Source organism: Manacus candei, unplaced genomic scaffold (genome assembly GCF_025592945.1).
Source record: "Manacus candei isolate 608988 ecotype Guabito, Panama unplaced genomic scaffold, ASM2559294v1 h1tg000018l, whole genome shotgun sequence".
In the NCBI taxonomy this organism is placed as follows: domain Eukaryota; kingdom Metazoa; phylum Chordata; class Aves; order Passeriformes; family Pipridae; genus Manacus; species Manacus candei.
In genome coordinates this window covers 17,704,685-17,731,302 of record NW_026138066.1, presented here as the reverse complement: position 1 = coordinate 17,731,302, position 26,618 = coordinate 17,704,685, and the positions used below count along the sequence as shown (strand labels likewise).

Below are 26,618 nucleotides of genomic sequence, written 5' to 3'. Positions count from 1 at the left end.
CTGTAAACAGGTGACTGGTGTTTGACCAGTACTCATGAACCCAGGTACAGTTTTAAAGTGCAACAGGAAACAAATGCTTGAACACCCAGAAACAACAGAGGAGACATTTGTCCCAAGTAAAACACAAATGCAGTTATGCTTATCAGACCTGAAGAGAACTTGTGGCAGTTTTCACTGTGCCATCACCATCAGGGACACCTGGCCACGGTGCTAATTAGAGCACTAAGGAAGGAAGGTTCAACACCTTTGCAGAATTTCAAGCAGGAAAAAGGTCAGTTGGTGCCTCTGCCATAAAAGCTTAAGGGAAAGACCTGGACTTAACAAGAAATGTTGCACTGTTTCTATTTTAAAGAAGAAATAATTGAGCCTATCTAGACTGGTTATATAAGGATCCAAAGAGATTTAGACTCAGCTACTGCCAACTAAAAAAAAATTAGAGAGAAAAAAGCAACATTGTTACTGTAAATAATAGTCTAAAATCATCACTTAAACAAAAGATACGACATAATAATGTCTACAAGGAGATGTACAATGAAAAATTAAATTTTAATCCAATCAGCTTACCCTTTGGTGAAAGTAATCATGCAAACTGTTGAGGGTATCTTAGATACTTGCCACTGCTTACACAACAAAAACTAAGAACTTATTACCATTTTAATCTTCTAACATAGTTCTACAAAATAGGAATATGTAGTATGTATCTTGTTCATAACTAAGAACCACGTGTAAGTTAAGGTTTAGGGCAAGTACAAAGACAGACTTTTTTGGAAGGGATGGATTCTTCAAGGAGTATATTTTTGCCAATTGTTGAGGAAGACTTTACAGTGACTAGAAGAATTACATGATGTTGACATTTGGAAACCTCAGTGGATCTAATTACCAAACAATGAAAACTACACAAAGTCAAAACAAGAAGGCAATGCAGAAAAATATGTTTAGCTAGTAGAACCAATTCAAATCATATAAAATTCATAACCCGAGTTCAAAAAAGAAAAACAAATTAACGTTGGAGTGGGCTGTAAGGCCAAGGTCCTTCCTTGTCTTTTGCAATTTTAAAACTCAGAACTTTTAGATCTGCTTCATCAACACAGAAAATTATTGACAAACTCATGGAAGCCAGCAACTTGGAGTTCTGACAGATTTTGGAGGATTTACAATAATCACTAATGAGATAAAATGGTCTAAAAATACATCATCTTACGTATCAGCCGTAAGGAAGATGATTAGAATAATTGGTTAGAATAGTCAGTTACTGTGATACTGGCCTGACATACAATGTCAACACTTCATTTTCAACTATGGGTCTTCCTATACTGAAGGACTAAACTGCTTAGTAAGTGTATCTGGTTATAATGCAATCTTTGTGGTGTTCCTCTGGCTTTTTTCACCATTATTTCTCTCCAAAACAAAGAAAAACACAACTCATCCAGCAATCTCTGCTAGAGCCTCTGTTTCAGCTCCAGCAACTTTATTTCATGTAATCTCAAAGTCTGTTCTACAACTTGCAGCTCTCCCACTACCTCCTGTTAAAATGACTAGTAATTGTGTTTAGCTGAATGATGATTTTGTGGTCAATTCAAATGGGCACTAAGTTAGAAACAACTTCCACATGTTTGATTTCAACCCCAGTTTCCAGAACTGTGTGGTTAGGTACCATAGTCAGAGCAGTTACCTCAGTACCACCTAACCATTGTGTTCAATTCTTTGCAAACTGCCCTTTAAAACAAAATTACTTCCAACAGACTGCTCAAAATAGCTCTCTTTATTTCCAAAAAAATCATCATCAAAACACCACAAGCAAATGCTATACAAACCCTAATTGAATTGGTTATATCATCAACTTTAAAACTGTATATTTCGTTATGGTTCCATCCTGACTAATCATTCTCTGAGGACACCCAAAGGCTCATTTAGGGGAACTTTAATAAAGTGTTACAGAAGTTCTGGAAGTGTGAAACAAAGTGTTTGAAAGTGTGTTTTGCTGGAGAGATATTAAAGGCACTCGTGGAAGGGTTCCTGAACACTGTATAAATTAAATCTGCTCCAATTGCATGGATTTGGGCTTGCACAAAACAGTTAGTCAAATAGCCTTAATTTAAAAATGGTTGTGTGGCTGTCACTGTGAACTCCAAGACCGCTGCAGAATATTCCAAACACTTGTAGCAATATGTAATGGGTGGTTTCCTGAATATGTGCCCTCCAAAGCTTCCTCAGCTGCAGTGGAACCTTGGTGGAACAGGAGCAGTAAAATAGGTGAAGTGACAGGCAGCAAAGTTGAGAGCATTATTTGATTTGGGAGATAATACAGTAAGGTAGGTTTTGATTCGACACAGTGTAAGAAATGCTCATTATGTTTGCAGCTTCTCCAAAAAAATCTGAAGCTTTAGAAGCTGAGAGAAATGCTATGCTGTTATTTAAACTACCCCTCCAGCATGCAATTAGAACAGTTTATTTACATCTCCACTTTCAGTTCTTCTGTCCTTGCTTAAACATGCACACAAGCAAAATGAAACAAGTAAACAACTTTAAAATCTTTACTCACTAGTTACACGTGTTCTGAATGAATTATTTATATTTCTTTAAAATAAGTGGTTAAGAGTTCATTATTTTATAATGCCATTGATGTGTACACTAGTTTATAAGAGTTGCCTCTCCAGAACTCCATGAGATCATGAATGACCCAGCTAAGCTCCTAACACGCACCAGAAGGGGGAAAAACTAGAAAGAAAGAAAAAAAAAAAAAAAGACAGCTTTATCTAAAAGAAATGCATCACAGGAAATAAGATCTCCAGATCAGGTTTAACATCCTCTTTAATTCAGGGTGACAGTAAGCGAGAAACACAGAAAGACCACCTTCTGCTTGAACTTAAAATAGTGGTAGTTTTACACTGAGGGGAAAATAGATAGGTTTCAGAATAGGTTACATCACTGGCTAAGTCTGTTTGAGCTGTCATTCAGAACTCACCATTTTTTAGAGCACCACTGAATTTTTCAGTCTTTATTTGACTTCTCCTTTTACACTATGGGAAGAAAAACTAATCACTTTTACTAAAAAAAAACTAAATCCAAGGAGAATGGAAAGCTCCTGCCAATTACACCTATAGCAAGCACATGCAACTGCATCCTTTCATTCCTTGCCATTATCCTTCTTTCCTATCCTCCTCACCTCTTTGCATTGTTTTCTTAAAACAGAAAAGGAACATGAGTTGTAAAGGACTCAGGCCCTGATGCTGACATAGAATTTCGACATTAAACCAATAAGCTGAGAAAACATAATAACACCTATCACAAGTAACCTCTCAAGTTGCAAAAACCAGAACAAATGCGTGACCCAATGTTGCACAAGCTATAAACTGTAAAGAAAACAGAAGAGCCCACACTGCCCACTTTATTCTCTGACTGCCTTTTCAGATGTTCTCTATATCCCATTTCTTGTGTTTCCATAAGACTGTTCGAGTCTTCTGACTGCAGAAGAAGATTAGGTGGAACAAGATGAACATTTCAGGCTGGTCTCATTAACAACTAAATCCCCAAAGAAGTCTCTCTGTCTAGTTCCTTAGTTTCTTCTTTTAGACTTTCAGAGCAAAACAAAGCCAGGCTCTTTACAAGAGGCACAAGTGGCAGTGGTCATAAACTAAAACACAGGATGGTCCAACTTGATGTAAAGAAAACTTTTTTTCACCCTGTGAGCTGTCCGGCACTGGACCGTCTCGCTTTAGTCTCAAGGGTACTTCTCTTGTGTCAAAGGAACACAAAAGGCTCAAAATCTTACTCAGTTCCATCTGTATCATCATAATGCAAAAGGATTGGTTGTTTTGTTATTTAACTGAGTAACTGTTGGGCAGTTTTCCCTCTTCAGTCTCACAGGAGAGTCTCTGACTTTTACAATTACCGTGTCATCTGCTGCCATCTCCTGAAGAAACACAGCTTGAACTTTGGAAAAAGACAGGAAAATGGAGGTGTCAACTTTCTGAGCTTTCCACTGGTCAGTGCTGCCTGTCAGACCCAAAGGCAAAGTGTAGTCTGCAAGTTCCAGGTTGGTTTGAGTTTGAGAATGTAGAAAATGACTATTTAAATAATAGAGGGCTATTACATCCCTCTGATTCCCTTTCTCTTCCATTCAGATCTGTAGTGTTTGTGGCAATTGCTACCATGCACAACAGGGGCTGCTGCTTTCCACTGCAGCCTGAGGAAGGAATTCTTATCAGCACAAGCACAACAGTGAAGCTTATGCAGTATAAAGCAGAGAAAATCCACAGTACATGGGCTGCACAAAGAGTACCTGATTTATTAAGGCATGTGACTGTTGTTCTAACATGAATAGGCATAGACTTGTGCCCAGGGGATGGACTGACAGATTTCACATTTTGAATATCTGTATTTAGCTGTACATCACTGTACTGCTGTTTTGCAGCCCAAAGGATGTCTAGCAGTAAAAGACATCCATTAATTGAAGGAGGAAGAAACCAGAGAGGAAATTCTGTTCTCAAAATAAAACATGTTGACAGAAGAAGAATGCTAGAGAGGGGGGAAAAAAAGAAAAAGAAAAAAAAAAAAAGACAAGAAAAAGAAGGGAAAAAAGCCCAACAAACCCTGAAAGAACCAAAACAAACACTGCTTGGCCTAGTGACCCAAAGACATGCCTATAAGATCATCCTGACCACAGCCCAAAATGACTCCATATCTACACTTACATAAGTCTTCCTTTTTGTGCTACTCTAATGTATCAGATAGCTTGTTTACCAGAAATAGAACTGCAGAAATAGATCTATAACCATATATAAACAATTTTTTCTTCTGTGCTCCTCCAGGTTTTAAAAATCATTTTAAAATCATACGGCTATTTTTAAACTAGATTTTTGCAGCTTAACTGGCCTAGCATATCAAAACAATGTAGTCACCCAGAGAGTTACAAAGATAGAAGAACAAGCACACTATGAAAGAATGGCAGATGGTATTATTGTCAAAATGGAAGTGAGCTGGTGGTCAAGTCTGATCATTCATCGAAAGCTACATCATGCCTGAACTCTCACACAGGAAGAACACATGGCCTAAATGTCTCAATTTATTTTACAAATATTCTACTGGTGAATGACAAGCAGAATCCACAGATGCTCTCCAGTTTAAGGGAAATCCACATAATTCCCAAGGGAACTAAATATGTGTATTTCCTGAGACCAATCCTATTTCCAGAGAAGCTGTTGAATCTGAGAAGATCTCACACAACAACTATACTGATGTATGTCTATCAGTTTTACCAAATTACTCCCAATTTACATTATTACAAACGAGATCAGGATGCCATTTAATCTTCAATGGAAGTAAAATCTAACCCACAAAGATGCATCTGCACTTCAGTATTCAGCAAAATGGAAGTGATGAATCACACTTTTGCCCTAAGAGTGACACAAAGGAGCAATCAGCTCGAGCTGATGTTCTGGCACTAGTTAAGAACATCCTCGTGACTCCCCATGTTTTAAGTTTCTCAGCCCTTGAGATGAAGCTTCCACAGTCTGCAGCAGCATCAAATATAGTCTCTGATGATATTCAGAGTGCCTTGCATCCAAAAACTTCAGAGCACACAAAAACCGTTTAAAAATAATTTTACTAGTCGCAAAGATAGAAGTGACATTTGAGTTGAAGCTTCGTTGTGAATTAACGCCGCGCCGCACCTTGGAACTGGAATTGAAAAATGCCACGTGAAATGATTTAGCTGTTGTAAGAACCTGGTCAGAATATCATCACAAAAAAAAGGAAATTCGCTTGGTCCTCTGAACTTTGTGAAAAGGTTCAGTGATGTGTATAAGGACCATAAATTGTTGACCCATCAGTTGTATGTTACAGTTAAGAAAGACAGCACATTAGGCAACACAGAGAAACCCAAAACATACAGCTTTGTGAGCTCAGTACTTATTCCAGGAGAAGAATGCAATCTGCTCACTAGCTTTACTGCATCTGGTGCCACCCTAAATTCTTCTTGAAGTCTCATCCAATTAGTAACTATGACTGATTTTGCAAGAGTTCAGTTCCTGGTAATATGGTAAGGAGAACAATCAAAAGCTGGGCTACACTGGAGTGAAGAACCAGATTATCATGCTTACACAGCATTTATGACTCTTTAAAGCATTGCAAAGCATGGGCCAATCAATTTTTAGAATATCTATGAAGACAGCAAAGAAGATTTTGGTCTTTGTGCTTGGATTCAACCGGAGTAAACTGCAGATTTCTTGGAAATTTTGTTTGTAGCAAAACCTACTTGTGGAGGTAAGATCAAATGTATTTTCCAATAAATTGGGTCAATTCTGTGTTAGGAAATAAAAAGGTGAGTAGGTGGCTGCCCAACTGTATTCTTACAGGCTAACATTTCCCTCTCTGTCCATAAACACATCTCAGAATAAATGTTAAATGAATCCTCACAGAAGAGTATATTCCTTCAAACTTTCCTTTAAACTCTGTAGTTTAAAAAGAGTTTGTGTTTTTTTAAAAAGAAAACTTGAGCTCTATACCAGCTTCCACCTACCTTTTGTCTTCCTTTATATACTTAGCTCTCTAGTATACATCAAATATTCTCTTTTGAATAGATCAACCAATACAGTTAGAATTATTAGGCCTTTCAAAAGTAAAATGAATGGTGGGCTACGGGGGTCAAGAGTAAGGGGTAAAAGGTAAATCACAGTTGTACTCCCAATTAATTTTCCATTTCCTGTCCGCTGTGACTAAGGAATACAGGTCATAATTTCCAAGCTGGTGGAGCCAGATGGTGGGATGTGATAGAGTTAATATTAATGGCTGCACGCTGCCTTCTCTTGACTAATCAAGAGTGTTGCTTCATGCTGGTTTGGGGGAGAAGGCTGCAAGGCCAAGGAGAACTGTCATTCTAAGGAAACATGAAGCAGGAATTCCCCTTCATTCAGACAGGCTTTGGTTTCTCTGGTTGGTACCCAAAGTTTTAGGCAGACTTTTTCCTTCAAACTTTTATTGAAGAGAGTTGCCACAGTCTTGGGAATACCCCTCTTCAAAATGCATTCAAATTTACGTTTTTTATTTAGAGTCATGGATCATTGATCTGAGGGCACTTCTCTTCCCCCCAAAGTGTGCTTTAAGATAGCATTTGAAGAGTCAAAGCAGTAACTCACAGCAGTCATTTCTTTTACTCCCTATCACAATTTAACATTTGACAAAGAATGTGCAAGAATTCCTTTCATTCAGCTGAAAAATAGTATATTACATCCTTTCCCTGAGCTTTAGAAAACAAATTCAGGAAACTTTTTTACTCTTTCAATCCCATCAATGTAGGGTTTATCCAATAAGGAAGCATTTGCAAATGACCCAAATTTGGATACACTTTTGGTACTGGAGCACTAATAATTGCCACCACCTTAAAATCAATGAGGCCACATCCTGCAATTCCTAAAATTCATTCAGGTAGAATGTTAATCAACCTAAATAGTGACTGCAAATCAATAATGACTTCATGATTTCACATACTGTTGCTTTTCATTTTTAATAAGAATGGATTTTGAAAGTCCACATAAGCTTCCCTCACAGGCAATTAAGGTAACTTTTGATCCTAAATAATCCAGGTTTTAATTTTAATCTATTTCTAGGACATATTTTCATCATAATTTATTGCACTCTGTTGGTGATAGATGGGGATTCCATCTTCCCGTAGTAAGCAAAATTATTTTTATCATGTCATATGCCTGTTTTAATTTGAAAGGTCTCATTTCTAAGTCATATCTTCTGGTACCTGGTATATTCTCTCCTTTAATAAACAGTAAGTCAACTATCTGCCTTTGCATTCTCTAACTATAAAAAAAAAAAAACAACAGAATTTTAAAGAATTGTTTTCTTTATCATATTTAGTAACACAAAAGCCACTCCAAAACCTAGACTGGAAGAAAATATTTTCAGTTAAATTACATTATCAAATTTCATGCATTTTCTATTAATAATATCAACTAAAATCTGGTTTTGTTTTTCATGCTGAAGTGGTACATCTGATCTTCTCAGGCACAAATGCTATTTTTAAATAAAAAACTGCTTCTATAAATATTTCAGCTTTAAACACCCATAATTCTCCTTTTTTACATCTAAAACTGCAGCAGGGCCTTGGAGTGGTTAAACAAGCACAAAAAAACCCTAACATCCACATAATGACTGCTAGTAGCATTTCCCCATGTTCAAAGCAGACTGTCCATAATTCAGAGGACAAGACAAGGTCACTAATAAACATCAGTGAACTGTGTCTGCTTTTGCAAGTTCCACATAAAAAATAGTGCATCCCTAGGAACACAAAACAGACATAATAGATTGGTTCACATCAGAACACACACCAACACAAGAAGCTAATCATCTTTTGATTGCAAGAGGCGCTGACTCAATTATTTTGCAACACTAGCAGCCTTCTCTTTTGTATAGGGTTAAAAGAAAGAAAAAAAAAGTTGCTTTGTGACTTTAAGCAATTAGAACTAATGCCAGAGCCAAATTAAGCTCTTCGTAGACAAAAGTAAAAGGCCACATTTGGCCTGTTGTGGTCTACACACTTGGCAGAACTGGACCCAAAAAACTACAATGCACATTACCAGTTGAATTATCCTCTCCTGCCAGAAAACACACATGCAGCAGGGTGGGAATGAAGATGTTTTCCACCACCCTGTTTCTTCTGAATGTAAGAAGCGATCCCGGGAAGGACTGAGGGCACCACTTACCTGCAGCTCTCTGTATCACAGAACACCTGACAAAGCACCCTGCACTCCCCTCTCTACAGAAACCATCTTCAGCTCTGAACAGAAAATACACTCACCGAGTGACCTGAGCCACGTGTTGGAAGGTGGGGGAAAAACTGCCCTGCAATCACAAACTCAGGGAGTAAAATGTCAGCCTGTGAGAGGCCAATGTGTGGAATTTACTGCAAGTGGTGCATAAAGAAGGTGCTCCTGAATTTACTCTCATACCACCAAAACATTGAGGAAAAGAGTGTTGTCATCCTTAATACCCAAGTGACAATGACTATTGAATACTCAGAGGAAGATCAATGACTTCTGAAACGCTCAAGACCTTCTTTATTACAGATACTTTCTCTTATTCAGTTCCAAAGGATAAGCTAGAGTATATCTTAGACCTCTGAATAAGAGATGGACCAGCTGTCCCTTCTTAGCCCCCACCAAAAGAAACAAAGAAAAAAAAACCCACTCAACATATATTTTTCTTCAGTATCTGTCACTATTTAAGGTATCAATTCATCACATCATCCACATACTTTCTTCGTAGTTTTTCATTCTTATCCCTACTTAGCTTTCTGGTTTCAGATCACATTTAGAGTTCCAGAAAGAGATAAAGGCAATCTTGGTTTCAAGACACATCTTGCCTTAGCCAAACTGCCATGTCCTCCCCCCTTTACTTCCCGGCCACGACGCACTAGTAAGGATGTTTGTACTGACATCTTCCCATTCCCCCCCTCCGTCTGTGAGGCACTGTGGAAGCTCCTGTGTTCCCAGCAGAGGGTGGGAGGAGCAGATCTGCGAGTGCAGAGTCATTTATTATTGAAACTCGTAGAAAAGGGAAGAAATACTTGACATCTCCTGGCTAATTTCTAGTTGTGTCAGTGGCTGGATATCCCCCCAGCACTTTCAGCCTCTTGTAATGCTGTGAACCAAATAGTCCTTTCTCTCCTCTATGCTCTGTGTTCCTCTCCCCAGAGATTCTGGTCACCACATTTCACAGGGACAGACAGCACCAGGGAGACAAAAGAATGAAACCTGGTCATGGTGGCTTTCTATAACTAAGCCCAAGAGTCCCATGAAGACATGCAACCTTCCTGCTCACCTCAGGAAGATTTGGGTTTGCAGTCAATTTTATGGATTTTTGGAAGTAATGAAAGATCTATGAGAACAAGAGGCTGCAAACACTTAATGTTCAGGTAGATCTCCTCACGACAGGGTGCAGTGTGTATTGTGATTTCCTTGTATTATTTTTTCCATCCATCACTTCATCTCTCTCTCAGACTGAGCTTTGACTTATCTGTTCCATACATTTTACTAGTATCACCCAGGTTTTTGGATAAACAGTGATGGGGAAAGCTAGATGCAGGTAAACCTCCATTCCTCAGATTAAAAAATTAGTGATCAGAAAATACATTTTTCAGGTAAGTAACATACATCCTAAAAACCTCTGAAGAAGCTTGAGGATTACTGGGGAAAAATAGTGTTACTGCAGACCCTAATAATTCTCTGACATCTCAATAAGGGAAACTGCATCACTGACAAACAACATTGTTGGTATTTCTACTGGCAAACTTTCTAAATACTGTAAACATTTTTGAAACAAAATCTCATTATTTTTTCACCAGCAGAAAGCTGTCCAGACAGATGATATATGAGGTATCTTCAGAGGTATTTCATTAATATGGGCAAATCCTTGAGAGTAAGGAGGTTAATAACTTCACCAAGCTACACAAGATGAACTACTGACCAGTGCATTAGAAGTAGAAGATGAAAATTATTGCAAATGAAGAATGACACTGATCACTGTAATAAGAAGCCTGAGCAAAACATAAACAAACAGTATTGATTTTTTTAAAAATATTTCTAAAATATGCAGGCCTAGGGTTAAAATGCATTAAAAATTTTCCCCATGCAAATTTTTGCTTGACAGTGTCTCTTTAACTTACAGTCAATAGAGTCTGTTTAAAGGAAGGGCACTGAGAGAGTCCTCTATTAGAAACTACCTGGAATTATTTCCAAGTTAGTCTTTGTCTTGACAAGCATTTTTTCTAGAAAACAAGATGTCACAGGTGATTGTGGTTTTGCACTAAGTGGGCCAAAATGATGGGGTGAATATGTGAAATCCTTGTTGATTTACTGACCAGGGACCTGGGCAGGACATGCCCAGGCATTACCTACAAAAGAACATGAAGGGTAAAAGGAAAACATATAAATTCTTGCCACTAAGCAAGATTTTACGACTGTGCAAGCAACAATAAGAGACCTAATTCAAAACTTACTGAAGTTAAAGAGTCACATTCACTTCAGTGAATAATGCAACCATCCTAAGCAAAACCAGAACTACTAAATTTTCCTTAAATTTGCAGATTCAAAGTTTAACAGGAAGGAGCTGACAAATTATTTCATCTCTAACCTCAAATGCATCTTACCTCTTCACTCACACTGACCAACTGCAGCCTTTCCCATCATATTTTTTTTTAAATAAGATGAATATAGTATTTCTGAATCTCCCTGAGATAATATTTGTGAAGTTTTTTGAGATCTTGTAATGAAAAAACTGAAAATCCATATTAGTACACATGAACTACAGTATTACTAAATAGTATCCTGCAATTTGATTTTCATTTAAATATAACCCTCCTTTACACAGTGCAAGCATAAGACAACACTATGACAAGACATTCTTCTCCATTTGTGATAGCAAAGATTTAACTATTCGGATTGAAATTTCTCAGGATGCAAGTTGAATTTATTCTGCAAGTTTCAGGAGGAAAAAAAGAAAACCAAGTAATTTTTAAGAGAAGGGTAAGAATTGCTTTATCTTACAACATTCAAAAATTCACATAGTAGAAATTCCCCATGAAAATGGGGAATAAATGCTTCAGAGCCAGGACTTGCAATCTGACAAGCAACATTGCCCAGATTTCAAGGCCTTCTGTCATGTACATGACTTGAATCTTGTCAAGTTAAAGTTCCATGAAAGAATTGTGGTTTCCATATGTTCAGTATGGAAAAAGAACAAGCTATAGGGACAGAAACATCCCAGAGCAGAGGAGCCACTGAAGCTACACTAGAAGGTAACCTCTGGATCTCTGCACTCTCCTGCTCAGAGAAAGCAGCTTCCACATCTTCTGCAGGGGTAGCCCCTGTTTTCTCTCCAGGGCTGCCATGAGAAGACAAGCACTTACACTTGTTGTATGTTACTCCTGTTTTTCAAATGGTAAAATAAGGTCTCTAAATAGAAATGTTTCAGTTGTTTGAATAAACTGTGCAGTAACAACAAGTGTATTTCGGGAGATATAGAACAAGAAAATTATTTCCAAAAGACTGAAAGATATAAGAATTAAGCCTGAGTAACCTCATAACTCTGTTTCCATGCAGTTATAATATTTACATCATATTGAAGTACTACTTTCTGACAGAACCGCTGGAATACCTTCTGTGATATTGATTTATCTTCTCTACCTTTGGAACCAAAGGACTGAGTAAAGAGGTTGCATTTACAGTAGAACCTTTTCCCCTGGGTAGAAAGCAGATCTTTATAGTGAACCAAACTCGTATTACTCTAACTCCCATCAGGATTCACAGTCTTTGCTGATGGACGACTGGGAAAGAGCAGCCTGAACACAGTTGTTTTCAGACTGTCATGGCTATTTGGAGATAGCCACCCTCTCATTTGGTACTCCAAATCAAGATGTAATTCTCCTTCATAAGCAACAGCTTGTGGATAGTCCAGTGAAGGTGACTAACGAAAATTAATTTTCCATCAATTAGAAAGGGACAAAGGCTGTTCTTACATTTACTGCTCTACTAGAATGTCTTGACAGGCAAATTCAATAGAAGTCAAAAAAAACCTAGGAATTTGGACCTTGGAAAACAGAACTCAGTTTTTACAATCATCTTCAAAGTGTGATTTTTCAGCTGCACGTTATCAACTGTTCTTCTGGGACACTAAAAGCCTCTATGAGCCTGGACCTTCAATGACCTAATTATTCAGTCTTATTTTTCAGCAATCTGCTGTTTTCCTTGTCCTTCAACAGGATAAGGAAATGTCCTACTTTTTGACAGTGTCCTCATGAATGTCCTATCCTCAAAAAGGGAAGGCACAAAAACCCCAACTATGTGGAATACTTCCAATCATGAATCTGTGTCAGTAGATAATGCACAGAAGAACACAGATAATGCTGTTCCCATTTTGTAACCTGTTGCACTTCCATGTTCATAACATAACAAGGAATACATATTTTTTTATTATAAGAGGAATATCTTGAGATAATGTCACAAGATTGATACAGCTGAGCTAAGTGTATGCTGTGAAAGAAATGAAAAAGTTCTGTTTCTGAAGCTGTATATCAGTTCAAACACTCAACAGCTTGCACTATATCATATCCTAATTTCATCTCTAAGGATTTTACATGTATGTGGATGGATTACTCATTTTCCTATAAGACAACCTTCTGGTGTTCTGGACAGTCACAACCTTCATTTTTCAAATAATGAGAAGTATTTCCTCCCCTCATTTGCTTCTCTTCACTTTGTTCAGAACAAGTCACTGAAACAAGACGATAATTTTCATAATGCATTCCTTTTTCCTCATACAACACACAAAATAATATATTAAAAATCAAATGTTTCGTAAGAATTTGCACACGACCTGAAAACCCTTTTCTAAACTGGTTTGACAAAGGTTACTGACTGCTCTGAACAGACATGTATAGCAGAACAATCAAATGCATGTACAACGTTTATTGGCATACTGTGTGGAAAACAAAACTCTTGCTATTTGGTTCCTTAGAGCTCTCCTCTCTAATATGTATATTGTAACAGCATGCTGGGCCTGCATTCCCAAAAGTCACCTTGGTGGCTACTTTTAATCCCTTTCCCTGGAATGAAATCCTCTGATACATGGCTCAAAAGTCCACACTGGACTTTCTTCACTGGGCAACTCAACAGGTGACTATGAACTGTAAAGTCACTTCACTTGCCCAGAACAAAGAGCAATACCTGCTCTTATTAGCCTTTTTACTCTCCTGAGAATCTTTATGTAATGTTGCATTAGTAACCTTTACTAAATTAGAAAACCAAAAGGGAAGATAAATCAATATGAATGCACATTTGCTGATATTGATTTTTCCTCTCATAGTCAGCATGGGAATATTGTGGCTCCTATTAATACAAGGAGCGGAAGAACTTTAAATGGTTCTGTTAGGATAATTACCCAGGAGTTTGGGAAACTTATTCAAACTTCTTTAGCCTGTAATTCTGAAACAGACATTTCATGAACTCAAATCCTTCTCATGAATAATCATGTAAAGATGTTGATGACAATTTCTTGATGCAGATTATCAACAAGATCACTAGGAGAGGCATTCGACCCGGTATTCACAGAAAAGGAGGAAGAGCTGGGCAATGTGAAGGTTAAGGGCAGCCTGGGATGCAGCAAACATGATATTCTGCAGTTCAACTTCCTTGAAGAAGTGAGCAAGAGAAATACTGGAATTACAGCTTTGGAATTCGGACTGTATTTCAGTTTGTTTAGGAATATGCTGGGGGGGGTCCCACAGAAGACTTTGCCCTTCAGGGCAAAGTGACCCAGTACATGTAGCTGGTCCTTGTGGATCCCCTTTACAGAGCACAGGAACAGGTCATTCTGATGGGCAGGGGCGAAGCAAGCACGGCAGAAAACATGGATGAACAGGGAACTCCCATCTCAGCTCAAATGGGAAAAAGTAAGTACATAGAAGGTGGAAGCAGCAGCAGGGTACACAGAAAGCATACACAGACGTGGCCCAAGACCATAGAGATGAAAAGCCAAAGCTCAGAGGTAGTTGAAAAAAGTGAGAGATGAAAGAAAAGAGGGGCTTCTTTAAGCACATTGGCAGCAAAGGGAAGGCTGAGAAGAATGTGGACCCACAGCTCAGTCTGGCAGGGAAAGCAGTGACAAAGGACATGAATAAGGCTCAGATACTTAATGACTGTTTTATGTTGGCTTTGTTGAGGTTTGGGGGGGGAGGGTTTGGTTTTATTTTCGTTTTTTAGTTCCTAGTAAGGTTTGTCTTTAGGCCTTTGAAGTCTCCGAGCCCAGCATGAGTGTGTGGGATTGAAGCATTTAAACCAGTTGGACATAGAGAGATTCCTGGAATCACATGATCTGTATCTGAAGGTGTGGAGAGAGGTGGCCAATGTCACTGCAAGGTCACTCTCCTGTTTTTAAAAGGTCATGACTATCAGGGGAGGTTTTTGACAACTGGTAAGACAAACATCACATCCATCTCCAAGAAGGAGGATCCAGGGAACTGTAGGGCAGTCAATCTAACTTCAGCTCCTGGAAAGATCATGGAGTAAGTAATTTAAACACCATATTCAAGCACACAAAGGATAAAAAGGAACAGCCAGATTGGAATTACCAAAGGCAAACAATGCCAACTGACCTGACTACCTCCTGTGGTGAGATGACTGGCTCTGTGGACAAGGGGAGAGTAGTGACTGTCACTTACCTTGACTTTAGCAAGGCCTTTGACAGTCTTCCATACTATTTTGCAGCCAAATTTCAGAGATGTAGACTAGATCCACGAAGATTAAAATTTCTGTGGACTAGCACAAATCACAAAAGCAAAATCCTGCACCTGGGGTGGAATAATCCCATGCACCAGCAGAGGCTGGGAATCAGGTGGCCTGGTAGACAAAAAGCTGAACATGAGCAAGCAGCATGTCCTGACTGAGGAAGACCAACCACATCCCAGATCTAATTAGCAAGAACGTTGTCAGCAGGTTACAGGGAATGCATTCTGTGAGACCACAACTGGAGTAGCCCATCTAGTTTTGGGCTACTCAGTACAAGACACCACAACACTGGAAGAAGTCCAGAGCCTCAAAGAGAATTAGGGGGCTGAGGCACACGATGCATTGAGGGCAGGCTGAGAAATCTGGGCTTGTTAAGCTTGAAGAAGAGATGGCTAAGGTAAGACCTTGTTGCTGTCTCCAGGTATTCAAGGGGAGAGCACAGAGCAGTTGGTGTCTGCCTCTTATCAGAGGTACAGAGTGAAAGGATAAGAGGCAGCAGACAAGTTCTAAAGGAGGAAATTCCAATTAGGCACAAGGAAAATAATTTTCATTGTGAGGATAACAAAACACTGGAACAGGTTGCCCAAAAATGCTGTGGAATCTCCATTCCTGTTGCTACCACTTTAGTTTAAATCAAAGATTTGTTCAGAGGCACATCTACAGAAAAGGCAAATTTGGGATCCTTTTTTTTCTTGTTAGTGTAGCAGTTTAAGCACAGTATTCTCATTCACAGAACAAAGATCACATTCCTCAGTACTGTAGGACACCTCAGAATCAATAAAACTACAAAACTCATGTGGTTTTCACTCTCTCCTAGGTATGGCAAGATGGATTTGCCACGTGAAAGGAAAAACCCATAAGTCAAGCCATCCTATTGACTTACACTGAATGAAAATGGAGTCATTGCTGATGGGGTTAATGCAGATAACCAAATGCTAGAGGAAAACAAACTTCAGAAAAGCTTTACATCATTTCATTGCCTGAAATTTTTAGTGAGAAGTAAAATGAGCCGCTCTCTCCTTTTGGGCCTGTGGCTTTTTTGTATACAAGCACACATACACATACAACCTAAAGCTCAGACAAAACAGTTTGGTTTATATAATTTTTGCAAACAGCAAAATCCAAGACAGAATGTTAAAAATAGCACCTCACGCCTTTTCCTCCCTCTGTTTCTTAAACCACATTTCAAACAGCAGCCTCTATTGACATACTTTTAGGAAAAGTGTGACTTTTAGGATAAAATGTAACTGCTATTTATCAGCTGGAGTTAATGATACCTGGACATTTGAAAGTGTTTGACTGTATCATCTTTCTTGGAACTGTACAGAGGGCTTCTACATCTTGTGGCAACTGTTGCCAAGTAGTAGGGAAAACAGAGCTGCTTCTAGCAGGCTTTACCATTTCATAAATTCTTCCTCAATCATTACAACATTTCTTTTGATGGTCAGTCAACTTCCCCTAAGGCTGTTAAGTCTGTGTCCCTTTCTTCCTGGAGAGAAAATTCCTATTGTTCTGTATCCCTCAGAAACCACTCGGAGACAAAGAGACAGAAAATGTATGTGATGCTGTATCTGCTTCCTAATTGCTCAGTGCTGTGTGAGTAGAGACTCTCCATACATTGTGTTCCATAACAGCAACCACTTCCAACTAGGTCATGTCACAACCAGCAATTAAAGTGACCTAAAAAATGGTCATGGCAGAAGGGCAGTTTCCAGTAATGACAGCACCCTCTTTACCCATCCTTGTGCTCAGCACTTCCTTCCACCAAAACCGCATATTATAGAATCTACCTGAATTTTCCTGCCCTGAGATCTACACAGTTCTGGCCTTTCCATTCCATTTTATTCCTAGCAGGTGTTTCATTCTGGTTGCAAACCTCCTTCAGTTTTGCTCCCATGCTAATCCTGCCCTCCACTCCACCACAGCCAGCCTTGCTCCACCTCAGCTCTGCCTCCTGTCCTCCATCCCATTCTTCCAGGATCTTCTGTCCTCTTATCACACCAGTTGTGATTCATGAATCCTGTTTCCCCAGTCTGCATGCTCATGTATTGTACCAATAATAACACAAAACTCTCACTAATTCTCTTCCAATCCTTGCCTCTCCTTTATAATCATGTTGGACAACACAACCTCCAGAATCTGAACCCTTCTGTGATTCTGAGAGCATTATGAATTACTGCATTACCTGATATTTTAATAACAGAACTCCCTCAGAAGCCATGTAAAATTTGAGTAGTAAGTCAAAAGTAAATAGCAGAAGTACCAAACCAAAATGTCCTGAACCTGGTTTAGTTTTACACAGTTTGTTAGGTTTACCATGCTTCAGTGACACAGCAATTTCACTGCAGATCACAAGGCAAGTTCATCTGACGATTCTAAGAGTAATTAAGGATGATAATAAAATTAACAGATTTGGGCAAACCAGCAGGAGAAATAAAGGGGAGGGGGGAAACTTTGTCCTGTTACTGCTTATAGAAGCTTTTCTTTGAAAAATCCATGTAGTTCACGTTTCAGTCAGGCGAGGTAATATGCCTGTAAATGTAATCTGACAGAAGACACAGCACAGCTTCACCAGAAAATGACAAAATCAGATTGTAAGAGAGGGACAGCCAAATGCCTTCACCGAGGGAAACAAATTCACACAAGTGTAATAAACCCAGACTCACATATTCACTGGAGGTTTGTGGTGCTAATACCTTTAGTTTCCACTTCAAAATCTCATTCAAAGTGCTTATCTTTTCTATTGGTTGCCTGCTGGAAGGTGCCTTTGCCCAAATCCATGCCTCCTGAAAACCAGGGATAGACTGCATTCATTGTTTCCAAGGGCAACACTTCAACTGTTATCAAGTTTCATCTTCTGATACAGTTACACAAATCTAAGCTCGTTTTTCTACCCAGGGCTTTCTTCCCATACCCACAAACCTTAAAGCAACAAAAATAATGACCAAAATGAGGAAATAAAATCAAAATGAAACAGTTCTAAGCTCCAGGAAGAAGCAAGTAATTGCATTTAAAGCATAGAGATAACTGGGGATCCTTATTGCAATATGCTGCATAATAAAAGAAAAAAGTCAATTTTCAGTTTGAAAGGAAGTTTACTTTAAAACAAATCTCTCACTGATATTTGCTAGCCAAATAAAGCCAGTAACCAATAAAAATAATCACCCAACATGTTATAGCAAAATGTCAAGATCATGCTATAATAAGTTAGGTGATCTCACATTAAAAGACAGTAGCTTTTAAGCCTAACTTTAACTACAGAAGATGTATTTGTGAGAACCTTCAGAAGCTTTGCCCACCTGCAGGAGCAGATCTGAAATAGCCATTAGCATCACAAGGATCTCCCCAGGGCAATATTCACAGGCAGCTATCAAAAATACAAAAGGATTGGGGAAATATTTGAGACAGAGATCCCACTGTATTTGCTGGATTGTTTTAACTTTAAGGATCCTTCCTTCTTTCATCATTTATCTGCTCTCTGGAATCCAATATTGTTACAATACTCCAACTTCACTCACTTCTGCCTAAAGCTGTGAAATGCTGTATTAGTCTTTAACAAGCACCAACATTCTTCATTTAAAACAAATGAACAAGAGACCAAACAAACAAGACAACAACCACCAAGGAGATACTTCTGTCAGTTGACAAGGCAATAATGCAAATTCTCTTCATAAATTAACACTGTAACAGCTACAGGTATAACAGCTATTCAGACCTTTTCCTCACTTCAACTGACTCAACAAAAAGCTGATTTGAACATACAGAACTCATTTTTATACAGGGATACTTTGGCACCACAGGCACAGCTCCCAGTGCACCCCATTCCAGCCCATCCCAGCCTCCTGACTGGGCTCAGCCCAAACACTCTCCCAGCAGTCTCAGCTGCTTTTGCAGCAGCCCCAGTGTCACAGCTCTGTGCTGACTCCATTGCCTTCATATGGCAAGAGCTGCTGTGCTAAGTGAGGTGTAAAAACGAGGTCCTGATTTAATGGAATCATCTAATGAAACTTTCCATGTTAGGAATTAATTAAATGGGGCCATCTTCCCTGTAACTAGTTGGAAAATAGCTCTTGTAGAGCTACAGGTGTTTGATTCTGCCAAATTAAATGGTGATTACCAGAAAGATGTGGTTGGAAAGGTATTATCTTAGGTAAGATATAATTGCTATTATATCTTATTAACCTACAGGAGACAGTAGGAATGCTCTATGCTCTTCAGTATTTTAGTGGCTTTTCTAGCCAACCAACTGTGCAAAGAATGAAGCTGATGGATCAAAACAGTTTATGTCAGTTGATCAGGATAGCAAGAAGGTAAGGGCTATAAATAATATTTTATTGAAGTTAAGCACGTACAATTGTGGTAAAGAAATTACTGAAAAAAATCAAATACTGGTCCAAAATAGTTGCTTTCTCATAATAAAATCCAGTGTTAATTCTTAAACTGTAATTAAAGTAGTATGAGTGTGGATGCAAAGGAATTTGCACAGGTAAACCTTATGATAAATGTTATTGAAGTCAGTGAATTCTGCTACATTAAATAAAGAAAGAAGGGGGGGAACCAGTAAGTTTTGACAGTATTTTTTCTTTGTTACAGTAGGAAAATCAACAATGTTTTGAACATTACCAGCATTAGAGAGAGACTGGAGGATGAAATCTAGAATTTTATTAAGAGATCTGACAGAATCATACTCACAAATGTAGAGCTATAGAAGTCAGGCAAATTTTGTGGATAAAGGCAACACCTTTTACTGTGGCAACTAGATTACCTGGGAAAAACATTCCACAGATATTCCACAAAGACCTTTGTTAGGTTTATCATTTTCTCATTTCTGCTCTTCTGAAAGATAAGACACTGAAATCATATAGTTACTTAAAACACTGAAAATCTAATATTGATTAAATGTACACAAGGAAGATTTTTTTTTTCTGAATAACACTATATTTCAATACAATTATATTGGTACAGCCTCTCCCTTCCTCCTCCTGAAATAAGTCTTTCCTGGTGTTAAATTTATTTTTTCATCTCAGATTATGCCCTCAGAAAAGTGACTAAAGTTAAAAAGAATTCTTCACTCCACAAGAATAATATCTATATAGGAAGTTAGAAAGAAAAAACTGTAGTTCTACTAATGATAGCAGAGAACTTTCCTTTTGCTCTCCTCAAGCTGGCAGAGGCTGGGCCTATAAAAAAGGTAAAGCTCAATACCTTGCAAATAAATGTACAGCAAAAGAAATGTATAGAGTTACTTACTATGAGAATTACTTAGCAAAATGTAAGTCAGAGAAAGAAAAAGTCCTTTGGTAAAAGCCCGGGCTCTGACACACAGGAAAAATGCAACCTCCAACTGAAAATCATAGTAAATTATAGCTAATTATTTCATACACAGTATGTATAATATCAGAATTTCAACCCAAACAATGCCAAAGAACATTATCCCGCTTCTGTGTGGACTAACATTTGCAGAAAATCTCCAAACAATCTCACAAACTTCACCAGGGAACAACATTACAGACACACGTGTGCCTGCTAATATCTTAATGCGCTGGGGTTTCTTTGGGGGCAGGGGGGAAGGTTGTTTTGAATTGGAATGAAAGTGCAGAGAGAGAATATTTTAATAACAGCAGCAGATGAAACTATAATAGTCTGACCTGATATTCATTAAGGAACCTTAGGCAAGTAATAAATGACTAACAAAAAGACTAACATTATCTTAACCATTAGGGCCAGAGTTAAGAAGTGGCCCAACGGTGCAAGCGAGAATTTCGACTTCTGAGCATGAGGAAAGTGTTCCAGTGCTAACTAATGAGAGCCTCTAATAAACAGGGGCTGAAAACACCATATATTGCAAATGTGCCTGGGAAGGGACCCAGCACAAACCACAGGGCACTGGTGACCAAATGGTGCTGAAAGCACATCCCCAGAATATATGTGGGGCACGGGTAATCAAGCCTTGTGAGATCACTCTGGCTCCATGAGAGCAACTCATTGTTCCCAGGAAGCCACCGTGCTGGAAAGCATCACACAAAGGTATTTAAGTGGCCCTGGATGGAGTAAGAGGACCTTATTAATGCTGCTCCTCTAGAAGGGGAAGCAGTGGTGCCACCAGCCAGAACGAGAAGAAAATTATGGCAGCCTTTGGGAAGAAATAAAAAGGAAATGGCAACTACCATGCAATAACAACTCAAAATGGGCTGGGGAAGAGGAAGTGAAGCAAATGAGGTGTTCAGCACTCCCCTGGCTCAAGTGATTCCTGCTGTTTATTAAAAGAAGTGCTGCCCAGAGAACGGAGTGAACGTGAACAGGTAGGCAGGCAGCCAGGGGAGGCTGTGATCTCAGGGGGAGCATGAACACTTGTTTCTCACACAGTTCATTTCCCCCATCTGCCTGGTTCACACTGAGGCCACGTACACACCTGTGCCAGTGCAGTAACCAAGGTGCCAGAATGGCAGGACTGAATGCCTGGCACATGGGTCTCACGTCCCCAGCAGTGCCACCAAATACCTGCCCATAAAATCACACCCTCGGTGTCAGTGGGGTGTGATTGCTGCAGGAAGCACGGCTCAATCTTTACAAGCATCACAGAGTCTTGAATCTGAAGGTTAAATAACTGCTTGAACAACCCCTGTGAAAGGGTTTGGCCTGGCCATCCCAACCTGTGTTATTAAAGGAGACCTTCAGAATGTCAGGCTGTGTGGATTTTGCCTTAAATCACTCTGAATATTACCCACACAAAACGCATTTCATACCATGTCAAAAGCATAGGTGTGGGTATTGGGGTTTTTTTTAACATAATAGTATCCAGGTAGGTAGAAGACAAAAAAGTGACATTCTAATAATATACTTCATGAAATTATGACATTTTGAAAGCTATAAAATCACTTTGTTTCATAAACAGAACTACAGCAAAATCATTCAAAGTTGATTTATAGTTATTATGGACTACTGGATTACTGACTGTAAGCAAATAACAGTTTAAAGAATCAATCTTTTAAGATGTGACATTTTTGCTAAAAATCCCCAAGTTTTCAGATGCAGTGAGAATTCACAGCATTTCTGTTCTTAACAGCATCTTGTTTCATTGGAAAAGTTTTAGTCTATTATCAAGTGATCCCATAAAGCAGGGCAGAGCTAATGGTTTTATTAAGTATATTTACTTCAGGCTAAATGGAAGGAGCAATTACATCCCACTTAGAGAGGAAAACAGCTGGAACCAGCTGAAACCACCTCTCAGTGCAGCAGAAAATATAAAAAAGGCCTGATCAGAAGCCTGACAGGTTTGCTGACTCAAAAACACAGGGTGAAGGAATTGTCTGTCCAGCTGGGTTAGGAAGGGGCACAGCGATCTGGGAGGAAAGTAGTCCTGAAAATGCATCTGCAAACAGGGCACTGAAAACAGACAGGCAACATTTTTGCCATGCCTGCTTCAAGATATTTAACCTCACAGCTGAATTTTCCTCCATGGACCTCAAGGAAACAGGACACTCTGCAGCCTTCCTATGTCAAGAGAAGGGCACAGGAGATAACCTTGAGCCAGTCAGTCTTTCTAACACAACAAATGTGCAAGGCTTTAATTGGTCTGACTGCTTGGTCTGAAAAAAGAGGCAACAAAAGAAACAAAGTAAGCTGTAACAGCTGAAAGGCACCTTATTTCTGCTTTAAACATTTTTTTTTCAGATGGAACAGGGCTGCAATATATCTTCTAAATAGTGCTTTCTCCTACCTGAAAACAGTTATGAGTAACTTCCTTAATTCAAATAAGTAGCCTTTGAAATGCAATTTCTATAACACTCTCTTCATTATGGGACTTTTTGCAATATGCACCACACCACCACCAAAAAAGAAAAAAAAAGAAAAGGAAAAACCAAAAAGGTAAGGAAAAAGAAGAAGAAAAAGAAAGGAAAAGAGAAAGGAAAAGGAAACTGAAAACAAAAAGGAAAAGGAAAAGAAAAACAACAAGGAAAAGAAAAAGGAAAAGGAAAAGAAAAAGAACAAGGAAAAGAAAAAGAACAAGGAAAATAAAAAAAAATAACAAGGAAAAGAACAAGGAAAAGAAAAAGAACAAGGAAAATGAAAAGAAAAATAATAAGGAAAAGAACAAGGAAAAGGAAAAGAGAAAGAACAAGGAAAAGAAAAAGAAAAAGGCAAGGCACCTTTTTTGTATTATTGTTGGAGGAAGCAAAAGCATCTGGAAAGGGAAACTCCAGGAGTGGGACTTCAAGAGTTTCACACTTCTAAGCCTTGGTGACAAGTTGGGATTTTGTGTAAGCAGGAGAATTGCCAAAGAATTGTAGATGGTGGTAATGAGAAACCCCAGCACATGAGGAGGAATGTGATTAGGGGGGCCTGGAAACTGTGAATTGAGAACTATCTAATCAGCAAAAAGAAATTATTGTGCATCTGTTAGCCATTTGAGCAACACAACTTATCTTTCCTACATATTACTTTTTTGCCTTTCTACTCTGGTCATTTCCAGACTAAGGACAGCAGTTTTCCTTGTCCACTATGGGCCCATATATCTTCTTTGATATTACAGGATCTATAAATCAGGCAGAGCTTTCCAATGGAACCACTTAGAGCCTTTTCCTACCAAGAATATAACAAAAAACACTCATAAAATTCTAAACTCTAAAGTGGTGTTTCACCACAGCCCCAAATGAAACAAGATGCCTTTAGAAAAGGAGGAACCAAGAACGAGATGGATTATAACTAAAGAGTGTGTTCAGATGTTTCCTCTTTCACTGTGTGCTTGCAGAGCAAGTTGTAGGTCCTTATTCTTAGTGATGCAATTTTTAGTGGCTGCCTGTGATAAAATAAAACCTACACACTCTCTCCTAAGTCCCCAAACCCAATCTTTATTTCTGTCCTTTTTGACAACATGCCCATCTCTAGCTCCCTTCAAGAGACTCACTGTTCCTACATTTAATACTATGAATTCTCAATTTGCTCCTATCCCCACTTCACGCTATGGGAGCTTTTTCACCTGGGCTTGCCCATTTGCTCTCAGACCAGATGTTACTCCCCGCTCTGTCCCACAGGCTCCATCTGGCCTACAGTGAAAAGGAGGGAAGAAAATAAAATGGCAGTCCTCATCCCATTTGTCCAGACACTCCCTTTCTAAAAATGTCGTGTCAGGAATATTGTAAACAATTTAGACAGCATCCATTACCTTTGCCTTGAGTTATTCCAGGGTATCCCGTTCTCTGGAAGTAAAAATATCGCCCTACTGCTTCTGTACAGAGGAGATGGTGACTCCTTCCAAAACTGCTACTACGTCAGTCTGAGGTGATGAAGTAAAAATAATTTGCTCTTGCTGGGGATTCAGGCCAGACAGTTAAGCAAATCTTTTCAATATAAGTATGTGCTGAGTTTATTTGCATGCCTCATAAAGCTCGAGTATTTGCTGTAAACTGTTGGTATCAATAGATTAATGATAAATATGTGTGTCTGACAGGAAAATGTGGTAACTGAATTCTTGGTCTTGTCCATCTGTTGCTTGTGGTTTGTATATCTCCATATCATATTATGCTTGTTTAGGTTTCAGCTGCTTGTCACATGTACGAGTGTATACACATACACATACACATATATATATATATATATCTACAGGAGGGCTGTATATGGTTTAGTTTACAATCCTGTTCCCTTCAGTTCGATGCAGGAGCCTGTGAGTGTGTGCCAGCAAACACAGACGGTGTGTGCTCATCGCTCTGAGCCAACTTCTCTCCCTGTCCCGAGTGCTGAGCGTGCACTGTGCTGGCTGAGCCCATGGGAAGCACACATATCCTGACAGATTCCTGTGGTTACAGACACACCTGCTGGCTTTGCTCAGTCCCACACGTCTCTCTCTCTGCAGGCACACAGAGTGTCCACAAAGAATCACAGAATCGTTAGGGTTGAAGGGACCTCTGGAAGTCATCCAGTCCAACCCCCACGGCAAGGCAGGGTCACCGAGAGCAGGTTACACAGGAATGCGTCCACGTGGATTTGGAATGGCTCCAGACAGGAAGACTCCACGCCCTCCCAGGGCAGCCTGTGCCAGGGCTCTGCCACCCTCAGTGTAAAGTTCTTCCTGCCCTTGAGGTGAAACTTCTTGTGTTTATGTCCATTATGCCCCGTCCAGTCACCAAGGCACCACTGAAAAGGGTCTGGAACCATCCTCTTGGCAGCCACCTTTGAGATATTTTTATGCATTGATGAGATTCTCTCTGTCATCCTTTCTCTGGACTAAACACGCCTAGCTCTCGGAGTCCCTTCTGATAAGAGAGATGCTCCAGACCCCTCATCATCTTCATGGCCTCTGCCGGAACCTCTCCAGCAGCTCCTTGTCTCTCTCGAGCTGAGGAGCCCAGACCTGGACCGAGTGGCACAGACAGACACACAGACACGCCCCTGTGCATGTGCCAGGCTGAGCCCGCGTGGCTCCAGCTCCAGCTCCATCCAGGCTTGCAGCTCCCTGCCCTCCCGAGCCCGCCTGCTGTGGTGCCCCTGCTCCTGCTCCAGCTGGGCAGGCTCGTGGGACTCATCGCTCTTATGAGAAGGGGCTGCGGGAGCTGGGCCTGTTCAGTCCAGAGAAGGCAAGGCTGACAGGGGATCTCATCAATGCACATCATTGTCTCCTAGGCGGGCGCCCAGAGGACGGTGCCAGGCCCTTTTCTGTGGTGCCCAGCGGCAGGCGAGGAGCAACGGCCGCAAACCAAAACAAAAAACTTCGAGCTCGACGTGGGGAAGAGCTTCCTTTCGTTGCGGGCGGCAGAGCCCTGGCACAGGGTGCCCGGGGAGGGCGCGGAGTCTGGACCCATGTCAAGCCCACGCGGGCGCGCCCCTGTGCCACCTGCTCTCGGTGACCCTTCCTCGGCAGGCGCGTTGGACTTCGGTGATCTCCAGAGGCCTCTTGCACCCCCGGCTATGCCGTGACTGTGATCCCATGATCCGGTACCGCCCCCCCGGCACAGCCCCTGCTCCCCCCCCACACACACACCGGCGGCAATCCCGAGCCGGCGGCGCTCGGCGCTCGATTGCGGCGCCTTGCACTCCGCTGCGGGGCCGCCACCCCGCTGGTGGTGGCGGTGATGGTGCCGCTCGGTGGTGGATTGCTCGCGCCTGGGCGCGGGGCGCAAGATGGCGGCGGCGCTGGGCCGGGGGCTGGACATCAGCCTGGCGGCGCTGCAGCAGCACGACCCCTACATCAGCGGCATCGTGGACGTGGCCAGCCAGGTGGCGCTCTACACCTTCGGACACCGCGCCAGCCAGTGGGTACGTGCGCCCGGCGAGGCACACACCCCCGCCGCACCGGGGACCGGGGCGGGGAGCGGCCGGGACACGCCCCCA

General features: G+C 40.3%; 2 protein-coding genes across 2 annotated transcripts in view; one reads left to right on the top strand and one right to left on the bottom strand.

Annotated features, from left to right (window-relative positions):
- The window catches only part of CACNA1C (calcium voltage-gated channel subunit alpha1 C), a 476,564-nt gene that overhangs the window by 437,310 nt on the left and 12,636 nt on the right, over window positions 1-26,618 (bottom strand). The gene's annotated exons all lie outside the window — the stretch shown is intronic.
- DCP1B (decapping mRNA 1B) overlaps window positions 25,365-26,618 on the top strand; it is a 44,052-nt gene continuing 42,798 nt past the window's right edge. The window contains exon 1 of the mRNA XM_051784953.1: window positions 25,365-26,543. Coding sequence (XP_051640913.1) covers window positions 26,409-26,543 — 135 coding nt within the window. The 5' untranslated portion in view covers window positions 25,365-26,408. The remainder of the gene's footprint in view (window positions 26,544-26,618) is intronic.